The sequence below is a fragment of the Salvelinus alpinus genome, chromosome 19 (genome assembly GCF_045679555.1).
Source record: "Salvelinus alpinus chromosome 19, SLU_Salpinus.1, whole genome shotgun sequence".
Lineage (NCBI taxonomy): Eukaryota > Metazoa > Chordata > Actinopteri > Salmoniformes > Salmonidae > Salvelinus > Salvelinus alpinus.
This window is the reverse complement of record NC_092104.1, coordinates 22,924,001-22,943,190: the sequence shown is the minus strand read 5'-3', so window position 1 is coordinate 22,943,190 and position 19,190 is coordinate 22,924,001. Positions and strand designations below refer to the sequence as shown.

The following is a 19,190-nucleotide window of genomic DNA, read 5'->3' as shown; positions in this document are numbered from 1 at the left end:
GGTGCATTGGGATTTCTTTAGACCAGAGGAAAGAGTGCCACTCACTGGACCTCCAACACCCCTAACCACAGCATCTGGTCTCCCATCCAAGGACAGATTAGGACCGACCCTGTTTAGCTTCAGAGGCAAGCCAGCAGTGGGATGCAGGTTGGTATGCTGATGTTAACATAGATATTTTGTTTATCACTGTAAAATAACTTGGATATTTTGATTATCACTTTAAAATTACTTGCATATTTTCTTTATCACTGTAAAATAACAGTGATAGAGAATATATATATTTCTCAGTAACATAACTTTCTCTAAATCTCTGGGTTTATGTAAGAGTCTGTTTTAATCTGAGTAACCCTTACTCTTCCATTTGAATTATCCCATTAATGCCAAGTACAGGATTATTTTGTTCCAGACTGCCTTTTCACCTTTTGGCATTTTGTGTCGCTTGTTCTTTAAAATAATGTGACCTTGGCACTGAGTTCCAGCGGGCAGCACAATGCCTGTAAGCTGTTATCAGTGGAGAGACGGAGGGTGGCTGGCATTCAGAGCTCCTGTATAGAGGAGGGGAGGGGCCAAAGCACCAAACTGACGGGATGAGGATAAAACCCAGTGTCTGAATGCTGCAGCACCAACCAACAAACTAACAGGGGAAGAGCGGAGGAGATAGAATAAATAAATCAGTGCAACCTCCGCTCAGGAGCCCACATCGACGTCAACATGTGCTGCCGAGTCACACTGGGCTGTCGTCTAGGTACCCCCCCTGGCTGAGGAAAGGTCTGACGCTGCACTCATTCATTCACCAGCTACAAGGGCCAGGAATAGGAAGAGAAAACACGACTGTCATGGGCTAGCCAATCTCTGTGTCTGTCTCTACTTCGCTCTGTTTCCCTGTCCTCTCTCGCTCTCTCTTTCTATCCATATTCTCAAAGATCTCTCTAAACATACAGAAATTAGGCTTTACATTTCACAAGGAATACAATGCTTGGAAAGCCTCGGAAATGTGTATATAACAACTAGAGAGTGGAAATAGGTTAGAAAGATAGAATGGAACTTTTGTTGAACTGAATAATTGATTGAAAACGTGAGTCAACAGTTCCGTGTAAATCATTCAAGGTGTTCAGCACACTGCTCTAACTTGGTCATTAGTGGGTTTAGGAGAGAGTGGTACCTCTATAATTCATAACCAAAAAAGTTTGTGCATTTGTTCAAATCATTTAACTAATTTATCTTATATAACACTTTGAATGCAACTTCAGTTGTTGACTGACCCAGACTATCCATACATTTTTAACATGTTCTGAAATAGTTACATCTTCTGAAATGGTTACATTAGCAAGAAATGTAAACATTTTATGAGCTCAAAAAGTAATCTTGCCCATGTCACTGAATAACATTGTTGAGCCTTGAATACAGCATCGTTTCAAAATAGCTCAAATGAAAAGACTAATGGAATACCAATTTTCATCTCCCTCCTCCCCCTCTTTCTCCCCCCTTCAAATCGCTCCCTAAGAGCGAAAGAGCAGGTCAAGTGCTACATTTGCTCTAATGGAGGAGAACATATGAATATGCAGTCACATTACTGTCACATAAATCAATCCCATCCATTCCAAGACACTCGAACATTTCCTTCAGCAGACACAGTTGAAGTCGGAAGTTTACATACACTTAGGTTGGAGTCATTAAAACTCGTTTTTCAACCACTCCACAGATTTCTTGCTAGCAAACTATAGTTTTGGCAAATCGGATAGGACATCTACTTTGTGCATGACACAAGTAGTTTTTCTAAGAATTGTTAACAGACAGATTTTTTCACTTATAATTCAATGTATCACAATTCCAGTGGGTCAGAAGTTTACATACACTAAGTTGACTGTGCCTTTAAACAGCTTGGAAAATTCCCAAAAATTATCTCATGGCTTTAGAAGCTTCTGATAGGCTAATTGACATCATTTGAGTCAATTGGAGGTGTACCTGTGGATGTATTTCAAGGCATACCTTCAAACTCAAAATCATGGAAGAATCAAAAGAAATCAGCCAAGACCTCAGAAAAAAAATTGTGGACCTCCACAAGTCTAGTTCATCCTTGGGAACAATTTCCAAATGCCTGAAGGTACCACGTTCATCTGTACAAACAATAGTACGCAAGTATCAACACCATGAGACCACGCAGCCGTCATACGGCTGGAGACGCATTCTGTCTCCTAGAGATGAAAAGTGCAAATCAATCCCAGAACAACAGCAAAGGACCTTGTGAAGATGCTGGAGGAAACAGGTACAAAAGTATCTATATCCACAGTAAAAGAAGTCCTATATTGACATAACCTGAAAGGCCGCTCAGCAAGGAAGAAGCCACGGCTCCAAAACCGCCATAAAAAAGCCAGACTACGGTTTGCAACTGCACATGGGGACAAAGATCGTACTTTTTGGAGAAATGTCCTCTGGTCTGACGAAACAAAAATAGAACTGTTCGGCAATAATGACCATTGTTATGTTTGGAGGAGAACAGGGATGCTTGCAAGCCAAAGAACACCATCCCAACCACGAAGCACGGGGGTGGCAGCATCATGTTGTCGGGGTGCTTTGCTGCATGAGGGACTGGTGCACTTCACAAAAAAGATGGCATCATGAGGGAGGAAAATGATGTGAATATATTGAAGCAACATCTCAAGACATCAGTCAGGAAGTTAAAGCTTGGTCGCAAATGGGTCTTCCAAATGGACAATGACCCCAAGCATACTTCCAAAGTTGTGGCAAAATGGCTTAAAGACAAAGTTAAGGTATTGGAGTGGCCATCACAAAGCTCTGACCTCAATCCTATAGAAAATTTGTGGGCAGAACTGAAAAAGTGTGTGCGAGCAAGGAGGCCTAAAAACGTGACTCAGTTACACCAGCTCTGTCAGGAGGAATGGGCCAAAATTCACCCAACTTATTGTGGGAAGCTTGTGGAAGGCTACCCAAAACGTTTGACCCAAGTTAAAAGCAATGCTACCAAATACGTATTGAGTGTATGTAAACTTCTGACCCACTGGGAATGTGATGAAAGAAATAAAAGCAGAAATAAATCATTCTATCTACCATTATTCTGACATTTCACATTCTTAAAATAAAGTGGTGACCCTAACTTACCTAAGACATGGCATTTTTACTAGGATTAAATGTCAGGAATTGTGAAAAACTGAGTTTAAATGTATTTGGTTAAGGTGTATTTAAACTTCCGACTTCAACTGTAGCTGCTAATTACCCAGAGTTCAGAGCAGTGTAGTGTGAGGGTCCATGTTAAAGGACACATGACAACCAACATTCATTTTTTTTTTTTTTACATTTATTTAACTAGGCAAGTCAGTTAAGAACAAATTCTTATTTTCAATGATGGCTTAGGAACAGTGGGTTAACTGCCTTGTTCAAGGGCAGAACAATAGATTTTTACCTTGTCAGCTCAGGGATTTGATCTTGCACCTTTCGGTTACTAGTCCAACGCTCCAACCACTAGGCAACCTGCCGCCCCACGCTACCTGCCGCCCCACATTCTCCTATGAAAATGTGAAGTTCATAGGAGCATGTCAAAAACATATAAACATTTTTCACCAAATGTCCCATCCTAAAAATTTGGAATAAACAAAGGCTTTGATTTCTTGTAAAAAAAATTTTTTTTTTGAAAAACACAAAAAACCCTGCCAACTAATATCAACACATAATTCATTTTGGATCCATTTTTATTGAAAATAAACATTGCCTTGTGCTCTGTAATTCTCTTACCAACAACCCACATATCTTTAAGATATTTTCTGATCTCTCTCATGAGGACGAAGGATAATGAAAGTTCACAGAAGTAACAAGTAAAAGTAGACCTATCCATTAGTTAGTGTTTTTACTGATAACAGATTTTGTTTATGAATTATTCAGTTATTAAAACTTGAAATTTGGTAACGGATTTTTTTCAATTGAATTGGCTACAATGGGAAATCATAGTAGTCACAAACAACATGTGGGGGTCACAAGTTTGGACAGCTCAGTACTGTACAGTAGAGTAGAGTTCAGTACAGGACACAGTAGAGCACACTATAATGTACAGTACTGTATCATACTCTGCTTTACTGTACTGAACTCTACAAATCTCTACTCGAATGTACTTGACTGTAATCTACTGAGGTCTACTGTGCTGTACTTTGATGTCCAAACTTGTGAAACATAGACGTCTCTGATTGGTTCCAGATTTGGTCCGGTCCAACCAAATTTGGTCTCGTTTGGGGCAAAAGCTCATTAAAATAAATAGCCGTTTAGAATAATACCCCAATATGCAAAGGAGGATATTGTATATTTGTACCTTGGTGTACCTATTCAGGATACATCACCATGAAGAGAATGACATTCATATCCATAAATAAGCATTTCTGTGTAGTAAGTGAGAAATCTGAGTCTCAGCGCACTCTCTCTGGCTAGGCTGCTGGTTGTCCTGCAGCGCTGCGTCCCAGCTGAGCTCATTACCATCGGCTGTATCCAGTGATTCTATTTCTATGTTGTAGGCTGCAGGCATTCGTGGCAGCACATCAGAGCAACACAGAGGAGAATCCAGGGTGAGAGGGAAGGCACTGAGGAGGAAGAGACTGGATTGTAGCCTCTTACACTAATCAGAGGTATTACTAGGCCTATAGACAGACATGTTGTGTACACTGCTAGACAACTCCCCATCTGAAAACTTTGGCTGAGAAAACCTCATTTTAAATAGTCTTATAAGACCAGTGTGGTTCTTTCAATGATGCTCAACGTACAAACAGCCCTAAAAATCTCAATCTTGAGAAATGTACAATTGCAGGATGGCAAATTGACATACTTCACACAAATATAAATATGTGTTCCTGAGGGAGGTTTGTATACCGTTTTTCCTCGACTACCTAAGCACCTTTGTCTAAACAGAATTCACTTTTTCTAAACAAACACTCAGCCCCAAACTGAAACAATTTGGCCAAAATTACACATTTCACTTTCAAAATGCATTGAGACTCAAAATATTAAACACATGACACAAAATCATCTACCTCCATCAAAACATACAACTTGTTATCTAATGAAAAGTTATTTAAATCAATCATTACACAGTGGCCCAATAAACACTAACTACACTATCAATATATCCTAACATGGTGAACCCTCTTTTATATATCTGGGCCATTTGTTTATACTATAATTATAAACTATAAAAAGGCAAGTAAACACTATCACAGCATGGGCTGCATTATTTTTTCTAAAATGATTTTACCAGATGACCAATGAAGAAAGAATGTCACTCAAGAGCACGAATATCCAGAAACAAAATGCATTATTTGACTTTTTTCCATTTTTACTGAGAGCTGAATTATCTTCCTCTATGGGGCCCTCTGCCTCTACTTTGTCCTTACCCTCTTACTTGGTCCATTCTTGGAAACAGCAACTCAGAGGTGACCTCTTATGCATGATTAAAGACCGATTGCTGATTGCACAATTGTTCAGAGGTTTTACACACGTGCAGAAGAGGTTCACATTCATGGAAGTAATTTGCATCAGCAGTGACCAATTTTTTTTACATTTTGTTTGTCATGATTTACTCAACTGGAGTTTTGCGTCATTTGTGGAGAGTTGTATTTACTGTTTTGAAAAATGTGCTTAGCATTTTCATTGTGTGTGAAAGCAATGAGAATGACTTCCAGTTCTGCAAAAAAATACTGTTTTTTTTATTATTTTTTAAATTTTATTTCACCTTTATTTAACCAGGTAGGCTAGTTGAGAACAAGTTCTCATTTGCAACTGCGACCTGGCCAAGATAAAGCATAGCAGTGTGAACAGACAACAACACAGAGTTACACATGGAGTAAACAATAAACAAGTCAATAACATGGTAGAAAAAAGAGAATCTATATACAATGTGTGCAAAAGGCATGAGGAGGTAGGCAATAAATCGAATAATTACAATTTAGCAGATTAACACTGGAGTGATAAATCATCAGATGATCATGTGCAAGTAGAGATACTGGTGTGCAAAAGAGCAGAAAAGTAAATAAATAAAAGCAGTATGGGGGGTGAGGTAGGTAAATTGGGTGGGCTATATACCGATGGACTATGTACAGCTGCAGCGATCGGTTAGCTGCTCGGATAGCAGATGTTTAAAGTTGTTGAGGGAGATAAAAGTCTCCAACTTCAGAGATTTTTGCAATTCGTTCCAGTCGCAGGCAGCAGAGAACTGGAAGGAAAGGCGTCCAAATGAGGTTTTGGCTTTAGGGATGATCAGTGAGATACACCTGCTGGAGCGCGTGCTACGGGTGGGTGTAGCCATCGTGACCAGTGAACTGAGATAAGGCGGCACTTTACCTAGCATAGCCTTGTAGATGACCTGGAGCCAGTGGGTCTGACGACGAACATGTAGCGAGGGCCAGCCGACTAGGGCATACAGATCGCAGTGGTGGGTCGTATAAGGTGCTTTAGTAACAAAACGGATGGCACTGTGATAAACTGCATCCAGTTTGCTGAGTAGACTATTGGAAGCTATTTTGTAGATGACATCGCCGAAGTCGAGGATCGGTAGGATAGTCAGTTTTACTAGGGTAAGTTTGGCGGCGTGAGTGAAGGAGGCTTTGTTGCGAAATAGAAAGCCGACTCTAGATTTGATTTTGGATTGGAGATGTTTGATATGAGTCTGGAAGGAGAGTTTGCAGTCTAGCCAGACACCTAGGTACTTATAGATGTCCACATATACTAGGTCGGAACCGTCCAGGGTGGTGATGCTAGTCGGGCGTGCGGGTGCAGGCAGCGAACGGTTGAAAAGCATGCATTTGGTTTTACTAGCGTTTAAGAGCAGTTGGAGGCCACGGAAGGAGTGTTGTATGGCATTGAAGCTCGTTTGGAGGTTAGATAGCACAGTGTCCAAGGAAGGGCCAGAAGTATACAGAATGGTGTCGTCTGCGTAGAGGTGGATCAGGGAATCGCCCGCAGCAAGAGCAACATCATTGATATATACAGAGAAAAGAGTCGGCCCGAGAATTGAACCCTGTGGTACCCCCATAGAGACTGCCAGAGGACCGGACAACATGCCCTCCGATTTGACACACTGAACTCTGTCTGCAAAGTAGTTGGTGAACCAGGCAAGGCAGTCATTAGAAAAACCGAGGCTACTGAGTCTGCCGATAAGAATATGGTGATTGACAGAGTCGAAAGCCTTGGCCAGGTCGATGAAGACGGCTGCACAGTACTGTCTTTTATCGATGCCGGTTATGATATCGTTTAGTACCTTGAGCGTGGCTGAGGTGCAGCCGTGACCGGCTCGGAAACCGGATTGCACAGCGGAGAAGGTACGGTGGGATTCGAGATGGTCAGTGATCTGTTTGTTGACTTGGCTTTCGAAGACCTTAGATAGGCAGGGCAGGATGGATATAGGTCTGTAACAGTTTGGGTCCAGGGTGTCTCCCCCTTTGAAGAGGGGGATGACCGCGGCAGCTTTACAATCCTTGGGGTCTACTGAATGGAAAGTTATGAGATACTTGATAAACTTTAGTTTGCATTTACATAACCTTCCGACTAGAACAGCATATTTAGTGTGAACAGACGAAAAAACATGATACTTTTCTCTTTCATTCAGTAAAGGCAAAGCACGCAGTCATCCAGATGCACCACAACACAAATAATGGATCAGATATTAGTTATAACTAACAACTGCGGAAACAACACATCTCAGAGTTAGACAGGGTAATAAATCAAGCAAATAACCAAACTTTCCAGCTTTGCACATCAATTCCAGCAGGTACTCATTAAGTTATTTCTCAAAGGTTCTCACAGTTGATCATGTATTTTATTCCACCATATTCCCTCAAAAGTCCTCAACTTGAGGTAAATATCTTAGCTGTATTTAGGAGTAAACAGAATGCTGAAAGATTATGTATTCAAGCATCTCCCAACGCAACAAGATTCATTCTAAATCCCCAAAACAGAAGTAATCTTAGTTTGCAAATGAAGAAAGGTTGCCTTTGGCTAACTGTTGCTATGGATAAATCAGCAATGCCCTCTAGCTATCTGTCCAATACTTGTTCACTCTTTCTTCAAATTGAGACCAATAACATCTTGATGTAGCTGACTATAGTAGAGTGGTTGTGACTGGAGAGAGAGTGTGATAGAGTGAGAGAGCGAGATAGAGAAAAACAGTGCCTTAGCATGTCATACAAGCTCACTTTAGCAACTGAATTAATTCAGAGATTTGATTATTAGAGCTCCTGGACTGAGGCTAAAATACTAAAAAAGCCTGATACAGATAGGGAACCACATCAGAGAGATTAGCACATACTGGAGTGGTAGAAGGGATTGATTATCATACAGCTATACTTAAGTCAGAGTTTAAAAAACAGCATGTAACACAAACAATTACAAGGAGGGTAATTACATGTGTACTACGATTTCTTTATCCACTCCGACACTATATATAAATTATCTACTTCATCCGGATTCTGTAAAAAAATATGCACTTTAGTCTGAAGGACTTAAATTATTTTAGCTCAGTAAATAGCGCTCACCTCTCCATCCCAAGAGCTTAGCGAAGGTCAGACAACGGCCTGGCTTTATCAGCCTAATAGAGTGCATTGTGAGCATGCATATAAATCAGTGTTTACATTATAAGCAATTAAGAATACAATCCTCTACAAACCTGACTAACAAGAGCTTAGTTCATGAGCAATACTATAACACTACCACTGTGTTTTATCTATCCAATTACAACATAGAAAAAATAACAACTCTGCAAAATAAACTACACAAGGGGCTAGAGTTTCTCTTGATTTCCACCAAAAGGGGAAACACAAATTGATAACTACATCTGCAACCTCCCTCAGTAGCTAATAAAATACAACTGGCCAAGGAAATTGACAGTTGAAATGAAAGCAGGGGGACGTGCCAGACAGTTTAACTGAAGCTACAGCCACTTGGCCTCTCCTCACCCGAGTTGATCTGTGAGGATCATGAGGCCGTTTGTCCAGTACTAAGGATGTACATCTTTCCATTTCAAGACAATTCCATACGTATCTAGATACATGAGCTTTGACACGATACAGGACTGTTGTAGTTTGAAACGATTCGGTGCAACTCCAGAATGAATTGATGCACTAACATGTTTTGCATAAACACATTCATTTTCCATTCTAAATTAAAATCTGCTGCTGGTGGAGCTCATGAGCCTGGGCCTTTCTAAGCTGGATCTGTGTGTATGATGCATGTCTATGGTGTACAGTATGTATTAATGTGGCATCTGATCTGAGCCATACGGGAGACTAGGCATCTTCCACCCCAGTACCATTATTAGACTGGGGGGGGCAATGTACCCCCCCCCCCCATCTTCACAGATAGTTTGAGCTAGTAATGTATAAATATTTATCGTTTGACAATTAGCTATGACATAAGTAATGAATATATAGCACAACTTTGGATTCCACCCCCATTTCAAAATCAAATGGTTTAAATAGTTTTTGGAAGTTTTTGTTAGCTAGAAAGTTGTTTTTCATATTTTAGTTTTAAGCCTATCCCAAACCTTAACCATTCAGAGTTAATGCCTAACCTTAAGATTTCCGAGTTAATGCCTAAACTTAACCCTAACCTTAAAAATGTGACGTTTGAGAAACATGGATGAATGTCTAATTCTGACGTGAGACTGAGAGCCTTGTGCGCCTCGTAAGTGATTGCTGTCCTCGTTATGAAATTATCAACTTTACCCTGTATATCTAAAAATGACCATATACACTGATTTTTTTTAAGCAAAAGTACCAAAGCTGTTGCTGACGGGGAACCTGAATCGAAAAACTTAAAATAAAATCTATTGTAAGCCCCGTTCAGCAGGTATAGACAGATGACAGTTGTGTCTCCAGTAGTTTACTTTTATTCCAGTAAAACACCATTTTTCAACAGAGCATAGACAGCAATAACCTAGCAAATTACATAGGGTGTCACTCAGCTAATAAAGCAGACTATCGTGCAAGCCATTTTAGCATTTGAATGCTGAAGGTGCTGTGCAGATGTGGAAGATCAGGAACAGGCCGCCTACCTCGCATTGTTCAGCGTGTGAACCTGGGGTCTGTGTGCAGTTTGACTAGGCTACTGATATTCCCTGGTGCTGTTCAGAATGAAAAATTACTAGTAGATCAATGACTGTCAACACAGTTACATGCAGGAGATAACGCATCAGTAGTCACAAAATATTTGATATTTTTGGAAAGTAGAAAGACAGTAATAGGAGCAAAAAATGTTAGTGAATCAGAGATTCATAACTTTGAATCGATTTGTGGACTGATGCATGCTACATTTGCACCCCTTTGGGGTCTGCGGAACGATGCAGTCATACACTATATATACAAATTGTATGTGGACATGAGGTCGACCGATTATCATTTTTCAACGCCGATACTGATTATTGGAGGACCAAAAAATGCTCAATTTTGTTTAAATAATGCAAAGACAGTGTTGGAGAAGAAAGTAAAAGTGCAATATGTGCCATGTAAAAAAGCTAACGTTTAAGTTCCTTGCTCAGAACATATGAAAGCTGGTGGTTCAATATTCCCAGTTTTTCAATATTCCCAGTAAAGAAATATTACGTTGCAGTTATTATAGGAATTGACACGTCGACTATTTCTCTCTTTACCATTTGTATTTCATATACCTTTGACTATTGGATGTTCTTATAGGCACTTTAGTATTGCCAGCCTAATCTCAGGAGTTGATAGGCTTAAAGTCAATAACAGCGCTGAGATCAAGCATTGCTAAGAGCTGCTCGCAAACGCAGTAAATTTTGAATGAATGCTTACGAGCCTGCTGCTGCCTACCACCGCTCAGTCAGACTGCTCTAGCAAATATCAAATCGTAGACTTAATTATAATATACACATTATAATAAACACAGAAATATGAGCCTTTGGTCATTAATATGGTCAAATCCGGAAACTATCATTTCGAAAACAAAACGTTTATTCTTTCAGTGAAATACGGAACCATTCCGTATTTTGTCGGACGGGTGGCAACCCTAACCGGCTGCGTGCGCCATCGTGCATACATTTATTTTGTCCCCCTACACCAAACGCGATCACGACAAGCAGGTTAAAATATTAAAACAAACTCTGAACCAATTACATTAATTTGGGGACAGGTGGAAAAGCATTAAACATTTATGACAATTTAGCTAGTTAGCTTGCACTTGCTAGCTAATTTGTCCTATTTAGCTAGCTTGCTGTTGCTAGCTAATTTGTCCTGGGATATAAACATTGAGTTGCTATTTTACCTAAAATGCACAAGGTCCTCTACTCCGCCAATTAATCCACACATAAAACGGTCAACCGAATCACTTCTAGTCATCTCTCCTCCTTCCAGGATTTTTCATCTTTGAACTTATATGGTGATTGGCTTCTAAACTTTCATAGTATTACCACGACGACCGGCAACACAGTTCATCTTTCAATCACCCACGTGGGTATAACCAATGAGGAGATGGCACTTGGGTACCTGCTTCTATAAACCAATGAGGAGATGGGAGAGGCAGGACTTGCAGAGCGATCTGCGTAAGAAATAGAAAGGACTTCTATTTTAGCCCTTGGCAACGCAGACGCTCGTTGACGTGCGCGAGCAGTGTGGGTGCAATTATTGAATAACATAGATTTCAAAATGTATTTAGCTAATGCTCGTGCACACGACGCGACCGGTGTAGTCAAGGTATAAGTCTAAATATTGCTGTTACATTGCACAACCTTCAATGTTATGTCATAATTATGTAAATTTCTGGCAAATTAGTTCGCAACGAGCCAAGTGGCCTAAACTTTTGCATATACCCCGACTCTGCTTGCACTGAACTCAAGAGAAGTGACACAATTTCCCTAGTTAATATTGCCTGCTTACATTAATTTCTTTTAACTAAATATGTAGGTTTAAAAAATATACTTCTGTGTATTGATTTTAAGAAAGGCAAAAGATGTTTATGGTTAGGTACATTCGTGCAATGATTGTGCTTTTTTCGCGAATGCGCCTTCGTTAAATCATCATCACCCGTTTGGCAAAGTAGGCTGTGATTCAATGATAAATTAACAGGCACCGCATTGATTATTTGCAACGCAAGACAAGCTAGTTAACCTAGTAATATCATCAACCATGTGTAGTTAACTAGTGATTATGTGAAGATAAGTTTAATGCTAGCTAGTTAGTCACTAGTTAACTACACATGGTTGATGATATTACTAGGTTAACCAGCTTGTCCTGCGTTGCATTATAATCAATGCGGCGCCTGTTAATTTATCATTGAATTACAGCCTACTTCAACTTCACCAAATGATTTAACAAAAGCGCATTCGCAAAAAAAAAGCACATTCTTGCACAGGCGTACCTAACCATAAACATCAATGCTTTTCTTAAAATCAAAACATAACAGTATATTTTTTAAACCTGCATATTTAGATAAAATAAATGCATGTTAGCAGGCAATATTAACTAGGGAAATTGTGTCACTACTCTTGCATTCAGTGCAAGCAGAGTCAAGGTATATGCAGTTTGGGTCGCCTGGCTCGTTGCGAACTGTGTTTTTTCCTAACAAAGACCGTAAGTAATTTGCCAGAATTTTAAATAATTATGACATAACATTGAAGGTTGTGCAATGTAACAGCAATATTTTGACTTAAGGTTGCCACGCTTTCGACAAAATACGGAATAGTTCTGTATTTCACTGAAAGAATAAATGTTTTGTTTTTGAAATGATAGTTTCCGGATTTGACCATATTAATGAACAAAGGCTCGTATTTCTGTGTTTATCATATTATAATTAAGTCTACGATTTGATAGAGCAGTCTGACTGAGCGGTGGTAGGCAGCAGCAGGCTTGTAAGCATTCATTCAAACAGCACTTTACTGCGTTTGCGAGCAGCTCTTAGCAATGCTTGAAGCACAGCGCTGTTAATGTCTTCAAGCCTGTCAACTCTCCGAGATTAGGCTGGCAATACTAAAGTGCCTATAAGAACATCCAATAGTCAAAGGTATATGAAATACAGATGGTATAGAGAGAAATAGTTGACGCGTCATAATTCCTATAATAACTACAACCTAAAACTGGGAATATTGAACCACCAGCTTTCATATGTTCTCATGTTCTGAGCAAGGAACTAAAACATTTGCTTTTTTACATGACACATATGGCACTTTTACTTTTTTCTCCAACACTGTTTTTGCATTATTTAACAAATTGAACATGTTTCATTATTTATTTGAGATTAAATAGATTTTATTTATGTATTATATTAAGTTAAAATAGAAGTGTTCATTGTTCATTCAGTATTTTTGCAATTGTCATCATTTCAAATATATATATAAAAACAGCCTATTAATCACTATCTGCTTTCTTTGGTCCTCCAATAATCGGTATCGGTGTTGAAAAATCATAAATCGGTCGACCTCTAATTAATGCCCATGACTTTGGAATGAGATGTTCGACGAAGAGGTGTCCACATACTTTTGGTCACATAGTGCATCTTAAACATTTGACTGATGTGTATCTGTGAATTGTTGCATCCCTCTCCAGTACCATCATCAGCATTGTTATTAACCTCCTTAGCAGCAGACAGCAGCATCTTTCCAGCTGACTCTCCAGACCAGGACCACTGAGTGGTTAAGGCTGCATCCCAAATGGCACCCTATTCCCTATTGTGCCCTATGAAACCTGGTCAAAAGTAGTGTTTGCTTTAAGAACAAAACAGACCACGTCGACAAACAGGTCAAAGAAGTGGGTGCTCCTTCTATCGCACTGAACACCTGCCATCTTTTTCTGTTAATTTCCAGACGATTATAAATCTTAAATCGCCACCGATTCAATTGTCACCCAGCAGGTGATCTACTGCGCACGGCTGACATTCACTATAGTTTGTCCTGTCCTTTAGTTAGGCAGTCAGGCAGATTTTCTTTAGGCCAAGGTACATTGTCTTATGCCAGAAAACATGATGATTTCGTCTGTACGGTTGAGGGACGAGCATCACATAGGAGTGATGCCACCTGTCGGAAGACCAATGGCCAAGGTCTGTATACTGGCAACTCTGTTTTACAGAAAACTTATACTTACTGTATTGAATATGATCTAATGTCAGCCTTAACTGATAGAGGGGATGCATCACCTGTTAAATTATTACCAGTTTCCCTGAGGTGTAACCCCAGAGCCACATTTATCTCAATATTAGACTCTGGTGTAGCCTGCCTACTGACAACAGAGCAGCTGGGTGAAAACATTACAGTGCAGTCTGGGCAGAGTGCCGACAGTAGACTACACCAGCACAATCATCAGACTGGTGTTGAGCCACTGACAGAGACATTTAGGTCAAGTGTTAAGTCACTTGAGTGAGTGAGTGAGTGAGTGAGTGAGTGAGTGAGTGAGTGAGTGAGTGAGTGAGTGAGTGAGTGAGTGAGTGAGTGAGTGAGTGAGTGAGTGAGTGAGTGAGTATGCATGCGTGCGCGCACGTAACCCATTCAATTATGACTCTGGTCTATTTAATCCCTTTAATTTTCCCCAGTTAGATTACCTCTGGAGGTAAGATTAAGTCTGTGGGATTTTAATCCTCAGAAAGGGTCAATACTGTAAAAACACTGTCCATAAACCTGTTGCAAAGGGCTTGGGTTCCGGAAGTCTGATGCTTTTAGGGATTTCAAAGTACATCCAGCCTAAACAGGATGCTGTTTATCATTTATATTTGGAGTGAAAATTCAGAGTATACAGTTGTAACACCTGGATGGATTATTAAACTCCCAGTTCTTTACCTGTGGGTACCATCAAGGGGCAGAGGACAGGGTGATTTGGAGGTGTTAACATGGAATACAAGGACAATCTCGCTTTCTTTCTCCCCCCTCTCTCTCAGGTGTGATACAGTATAATTAGCCTGCTAACAATATCACTTTTATTGTTATTTTTTTATACACCACTGCAATCTAAGAGTACTTCAGGGAGTATCTCATGAAACATTCATCTTCTTCGATTCAATGCACTTTGACCTTCTCCTGTGTTACACTTGGCTGAATTTTTTTTTTTTTTTTTTTTTTTTACACATCTTGAAGACAGCAGTGAAATACACAGACTGAAAGGAGGATTTTGAATAACCAACTAAAAAGGGAGGGACATTTGTACTTAAACAAAAACAATCACTTATTGATGACACTGAAGCAGAGCTTCAAAGCGCTTTATTTCATTTTATTTTTAGACCTCACATATTACTGACGGTAGAGAGAGATCACACGATTTACCACTTCAAGCCTTTTCCAAAAAAGAAACGATATGAAATAGGGAGACTGAACAAATATATCTGGGGTTGTTAAAGTGAGAGATCGATAGGGGACATCATCATCACCTGAAGTTCGAAAGCCTGTATGTGTATTAGTATGAATGTGCATATTAATGTGAAATGCATGAGTATTAAGTAAGTCCTCCAAGATGTTCAAAAACACCCCAAATATACCTCATATTCTGGATGACTCACATTCACAGAACTTTTGAAAATGCATGTGTTAGCAGCATATAGGCCTGAGGAGGTGTATTTAATATGTCACTGACAGCAGGCATGCAGCAACAGAGAACATTGTCTTAAGATAATGAAAAAGTTGATAGTGCTCGGACGGAGCCACCTTGTGGTTCAGTACAGCGAGCCTCTCCTCAGAGAGACAGTGATAGCAGCAACCTTTCACAACTCTGGCAACTGACTTTGAATCAAGCGGACTGGAGAAAGAAAGAGCTCAGAAAGAGTTGAAGAACAGCAGTGATGGGAACTGTCAGGCAAGCATGATTAAAACTCCAGATGCACCATAACACGTACATCGACCAGTGGAGGAGTTTTAACTGTAAACCATGTCACAGGATGCGTCCCAAATGACACTTTAATGACACTTTCTACTATTTAGTGCACTACTTTTTGGCAACACCCAATGTGTGATTCAAACTGGAGGTTTGAATCACATAATGACTCTTCAGGGTGCCCATAAACTGTAGACAGGAGCAACGCATTATATTTTAAATGTCTTCTGTATAGTTAAAATGTTGTACGGCTAACGGGAGTGCCATGATTTGTTATGGGTTTGAGGGTTTGCCCAGGACCCCAATAATTCTAACCTTGGCCAGTTATAAAGATATAACATCAGAAGTGTTTTTCTGCCTCAGCTAAGAGGATTCTAGGGTGATATGGGTGCTGTTGCATGCCGCTCAGAGTTATGTAAGTGCACTACAAAAGAGACATTTGATATACTGAGAGATACCCGAAGCAACTGTATCAGTTTAAAAGTTACCAATGGGCTCTGTTTTTCTGTATCTCTGATCCTTTTAGAAAACCCAATTAAAATATAGTATTTGATAAACAATTGAAAACCAGAGAGAGAGGCACAGCAGCACAGAGAGGCACAGCAGCACAGAGAGAGAGAGAGACACAGCAGCACAGAGAGAGAGAGACACAACAGTACAGAGAGAGAGAGACACAGCAGCACAGAGAGAGAGAGACACAGCAGCACAGAGAGAGAGAGAGAGACAGCAGCACAGAGAGAGAGAGAGAGACACAGCAGCACAGAGAGAGAGAGAGAGACACAGCAGCACAGAGAGAGAGAGAGAGACACAGCAGCACAGGGAGAGAGAGACACAGCAGCACAGAGAGAGAGAGACACAGCAGCACAGAGAGAGAGAGAGAGACAGCAGCACAGAGACAGAGACACAGCAGCACACAGAGAGAGAGATACACAGCAGCACAGGGAGAGAGAGAGACAGCAGCACAGAGAGAGAGAGAGAGAGAGAGAGAGAGACAGCAGCACAGAGAGAGAGAGAGAGAGACAGCAGCACAGAGAGAGAGAGAGAGAGAGACAGCAGCACAGAGACAGAGACACACAGCAGCACAGAGAGAGAGACACAGCAGCACAGAGACACAGCAGTTAAAAAACAATGCAACAGAAGGAGAGTAAAGTTCTCTCAAACAAGACAATGAAGTTGCTGCTTGCGCTCTGGGGGAAGTGGATAAAGCAAAGATAATATTAAAGATAAAAAATCATCTAGACACCACCTGGTGAACACACTTCAAAAGGTATGCAAAGGGATTTAAGATGCAACAATATTTCTAAATAAACACACTAGGATTCTCAAGCCCTTGCTAGGGTACCTATAACAAGACACCTCACTTGGGGGGAAAGTCACGATTGTTCAATAAAGGAAATACGTGTTTAAGAAAACATAACAAAAAGAACAAGGTTTGGAGGTGAATTTGTCATGCCACAGTCAGAGGCAGAGAGCCGCATCTATCCATAAGCATGGTTGCCAGTCATGTGGGAGATAGATAGCTAGCTACATTAGGTAATTACATTCAGGATTTGGTGTGCTGTCATTTTCTGACTAAACGAAAATAGTATCATGGGGATGTTCACCTATGTTTTCACACTTGGGCTAATATTAGTGCAGAAGATTATGATGAGAATGTCATTGGAAGATGCATGGGAACGGGAGAATGTCATTGGAAGATGCATGGTAACGAATCCTCAATGGATGTAGTCACAATCCAATGACTGGATACACTTGAATAGTCAAGGTACAGACATGCCAACTTCTGAAATCCCATGCATTGTGCTGAACAGTGGGCAAATTTAAAACCAAACACACGATATGGTCAATGGATCTAATACTAGATAGCCGATATTACAGTTGTAGAATGACAGGCGAGTTCAACTCACTCCAACTGGTTGAACTATTGGAATCCCATAAATGACATTATATATCACGTGGCAAAACAAAAAACGTAAAAAGGTCAGTGTGTGTAAAATAGCCATGGAATGGATAGCCTAATGAAATATATGAGGAATTGTTTGGCCTCTGATGCCATTCCACTTTCTAAACACAGCGAGATGCAAAATGATAATCCTGAACAGTATGACCGGTTGATTTTATTTTCAAACTCAAATAGGTCTGCATCAAATCACATGGAGTGTTTATGAAACCTCAATGAGATTCGCAATTTAAGCGCGCATTTCAGCTTGAGGACCTCATCAGGCTACCCGGTATTTCCAAACACGGTGTCATGAATTCAACATTACGTAGCCTAGATGGAGGAGAGGATTTCACTGTTTCTGGTGGCTCATAATGTCAAAAAGGATGCTGATATTCTACGCAGCGCAGCGGACACGATTTATGATGGAGCTGAAAGCATTAGACAGTCTGAGTTGTATAGTCTCTTTCTCCGTCAATGGTGATTGGTACCCGTTGTAAAACAAAACGGAAAACATATCACACATAAGTATAGGCTAATGCATGTCTGAGATGTAGCCTACCTGTAACTCCAAACTGTAACCCTGGTACAAGTGTGTCGGGAAGACAGTCAGTTGATGTTGCACTTGTAGGGAAACTGTGTAATCCATTGACCAGATCAGCGAAACGCGTGTACAAAGCAGACTCTTCCACAGCTGTTTGCAGTAGGCTACTCTACTGCCCGTAGTACAATCGTCGACTGTTCTCCGCCCCGCTTTTACCTCATTGGCCGTTTGACAATAGTAGCCTAGCTGTGCGGAGCTCCGACACGATTTTCTCCAGCGATACAGTAAACCACCAACTTTAGAGTGATCAACCGGTCCAATCCATTAGAGGTGGTATCGCACAGCACCTGTCACCTAGGACGCCAAATACCCAGCGTGCATAATTGTATGAAATAAATTGTAAGCTACGTTTGCTGAAAATGTGTCTTATTCATATGGGGTCCTATCATGATAATGTATGGTTAAAATTATATTTCCTATAATAATCTTAGTAAAGATGTATGCATATTATATAATTGACATGTAAAGTGTGTGTGTTCAGGGCCAGCTGCAGGCATAAGCGACATAAGAGACAATACTCCCAAAAAACTCAGTGGGGTCTCAATTTAGGATAGTAGAATACACATGGTGCAAATTCAGCAATTGTTCTATTGTAATGTCAGTCACTGAAAATCACTCAATTAACCATGGCAACTAACAATTGTTTGATTGGTAAGTCTAAACTTGTAGTAATCATGACCGAATACTGACCGCGCAGAGCACGTGCACAGGGCCTCTAACCTCCAGAGAGCCTCCATTGATTTTGTTAGTCACTCTCACTCAGATATCATTAACATGCCATAAGTCATGGCAAAATGAGTAGAATTGCATTAACTGTTTTATAAAACTGCAACATTTCCTCTTCACCCCCTGGCAA

The 19,190-nt window shown here is 40.3% G+C and overlaps 1 protein-coding gene across 1 annotated transcript in view; it reads right to left on the bottom strand.

Moving 5' to 3' along the window:
• Window positions 1-18,553, bottom strand: part of LOC139545148 (zinc finger matrin-type protein 4-like) — a 209,002-nt gene extending 190,449 nt beyond the window's left edge. The window contains exon 1 of the mRNA XM_071352592.1: window positions 18,293-18,553. Coding sequence (XP_071208693.1) covers window positions 18,293-18,379 — 87 coding nt within the window. The 5' untranslated portion in view covers window positions 18,380-18,553. The remainder of the gene's footprint in view (window positions 1-18,292) is intronic.
• Window positions 18,554-19,190: the final 637 nt, after the last annotated feature.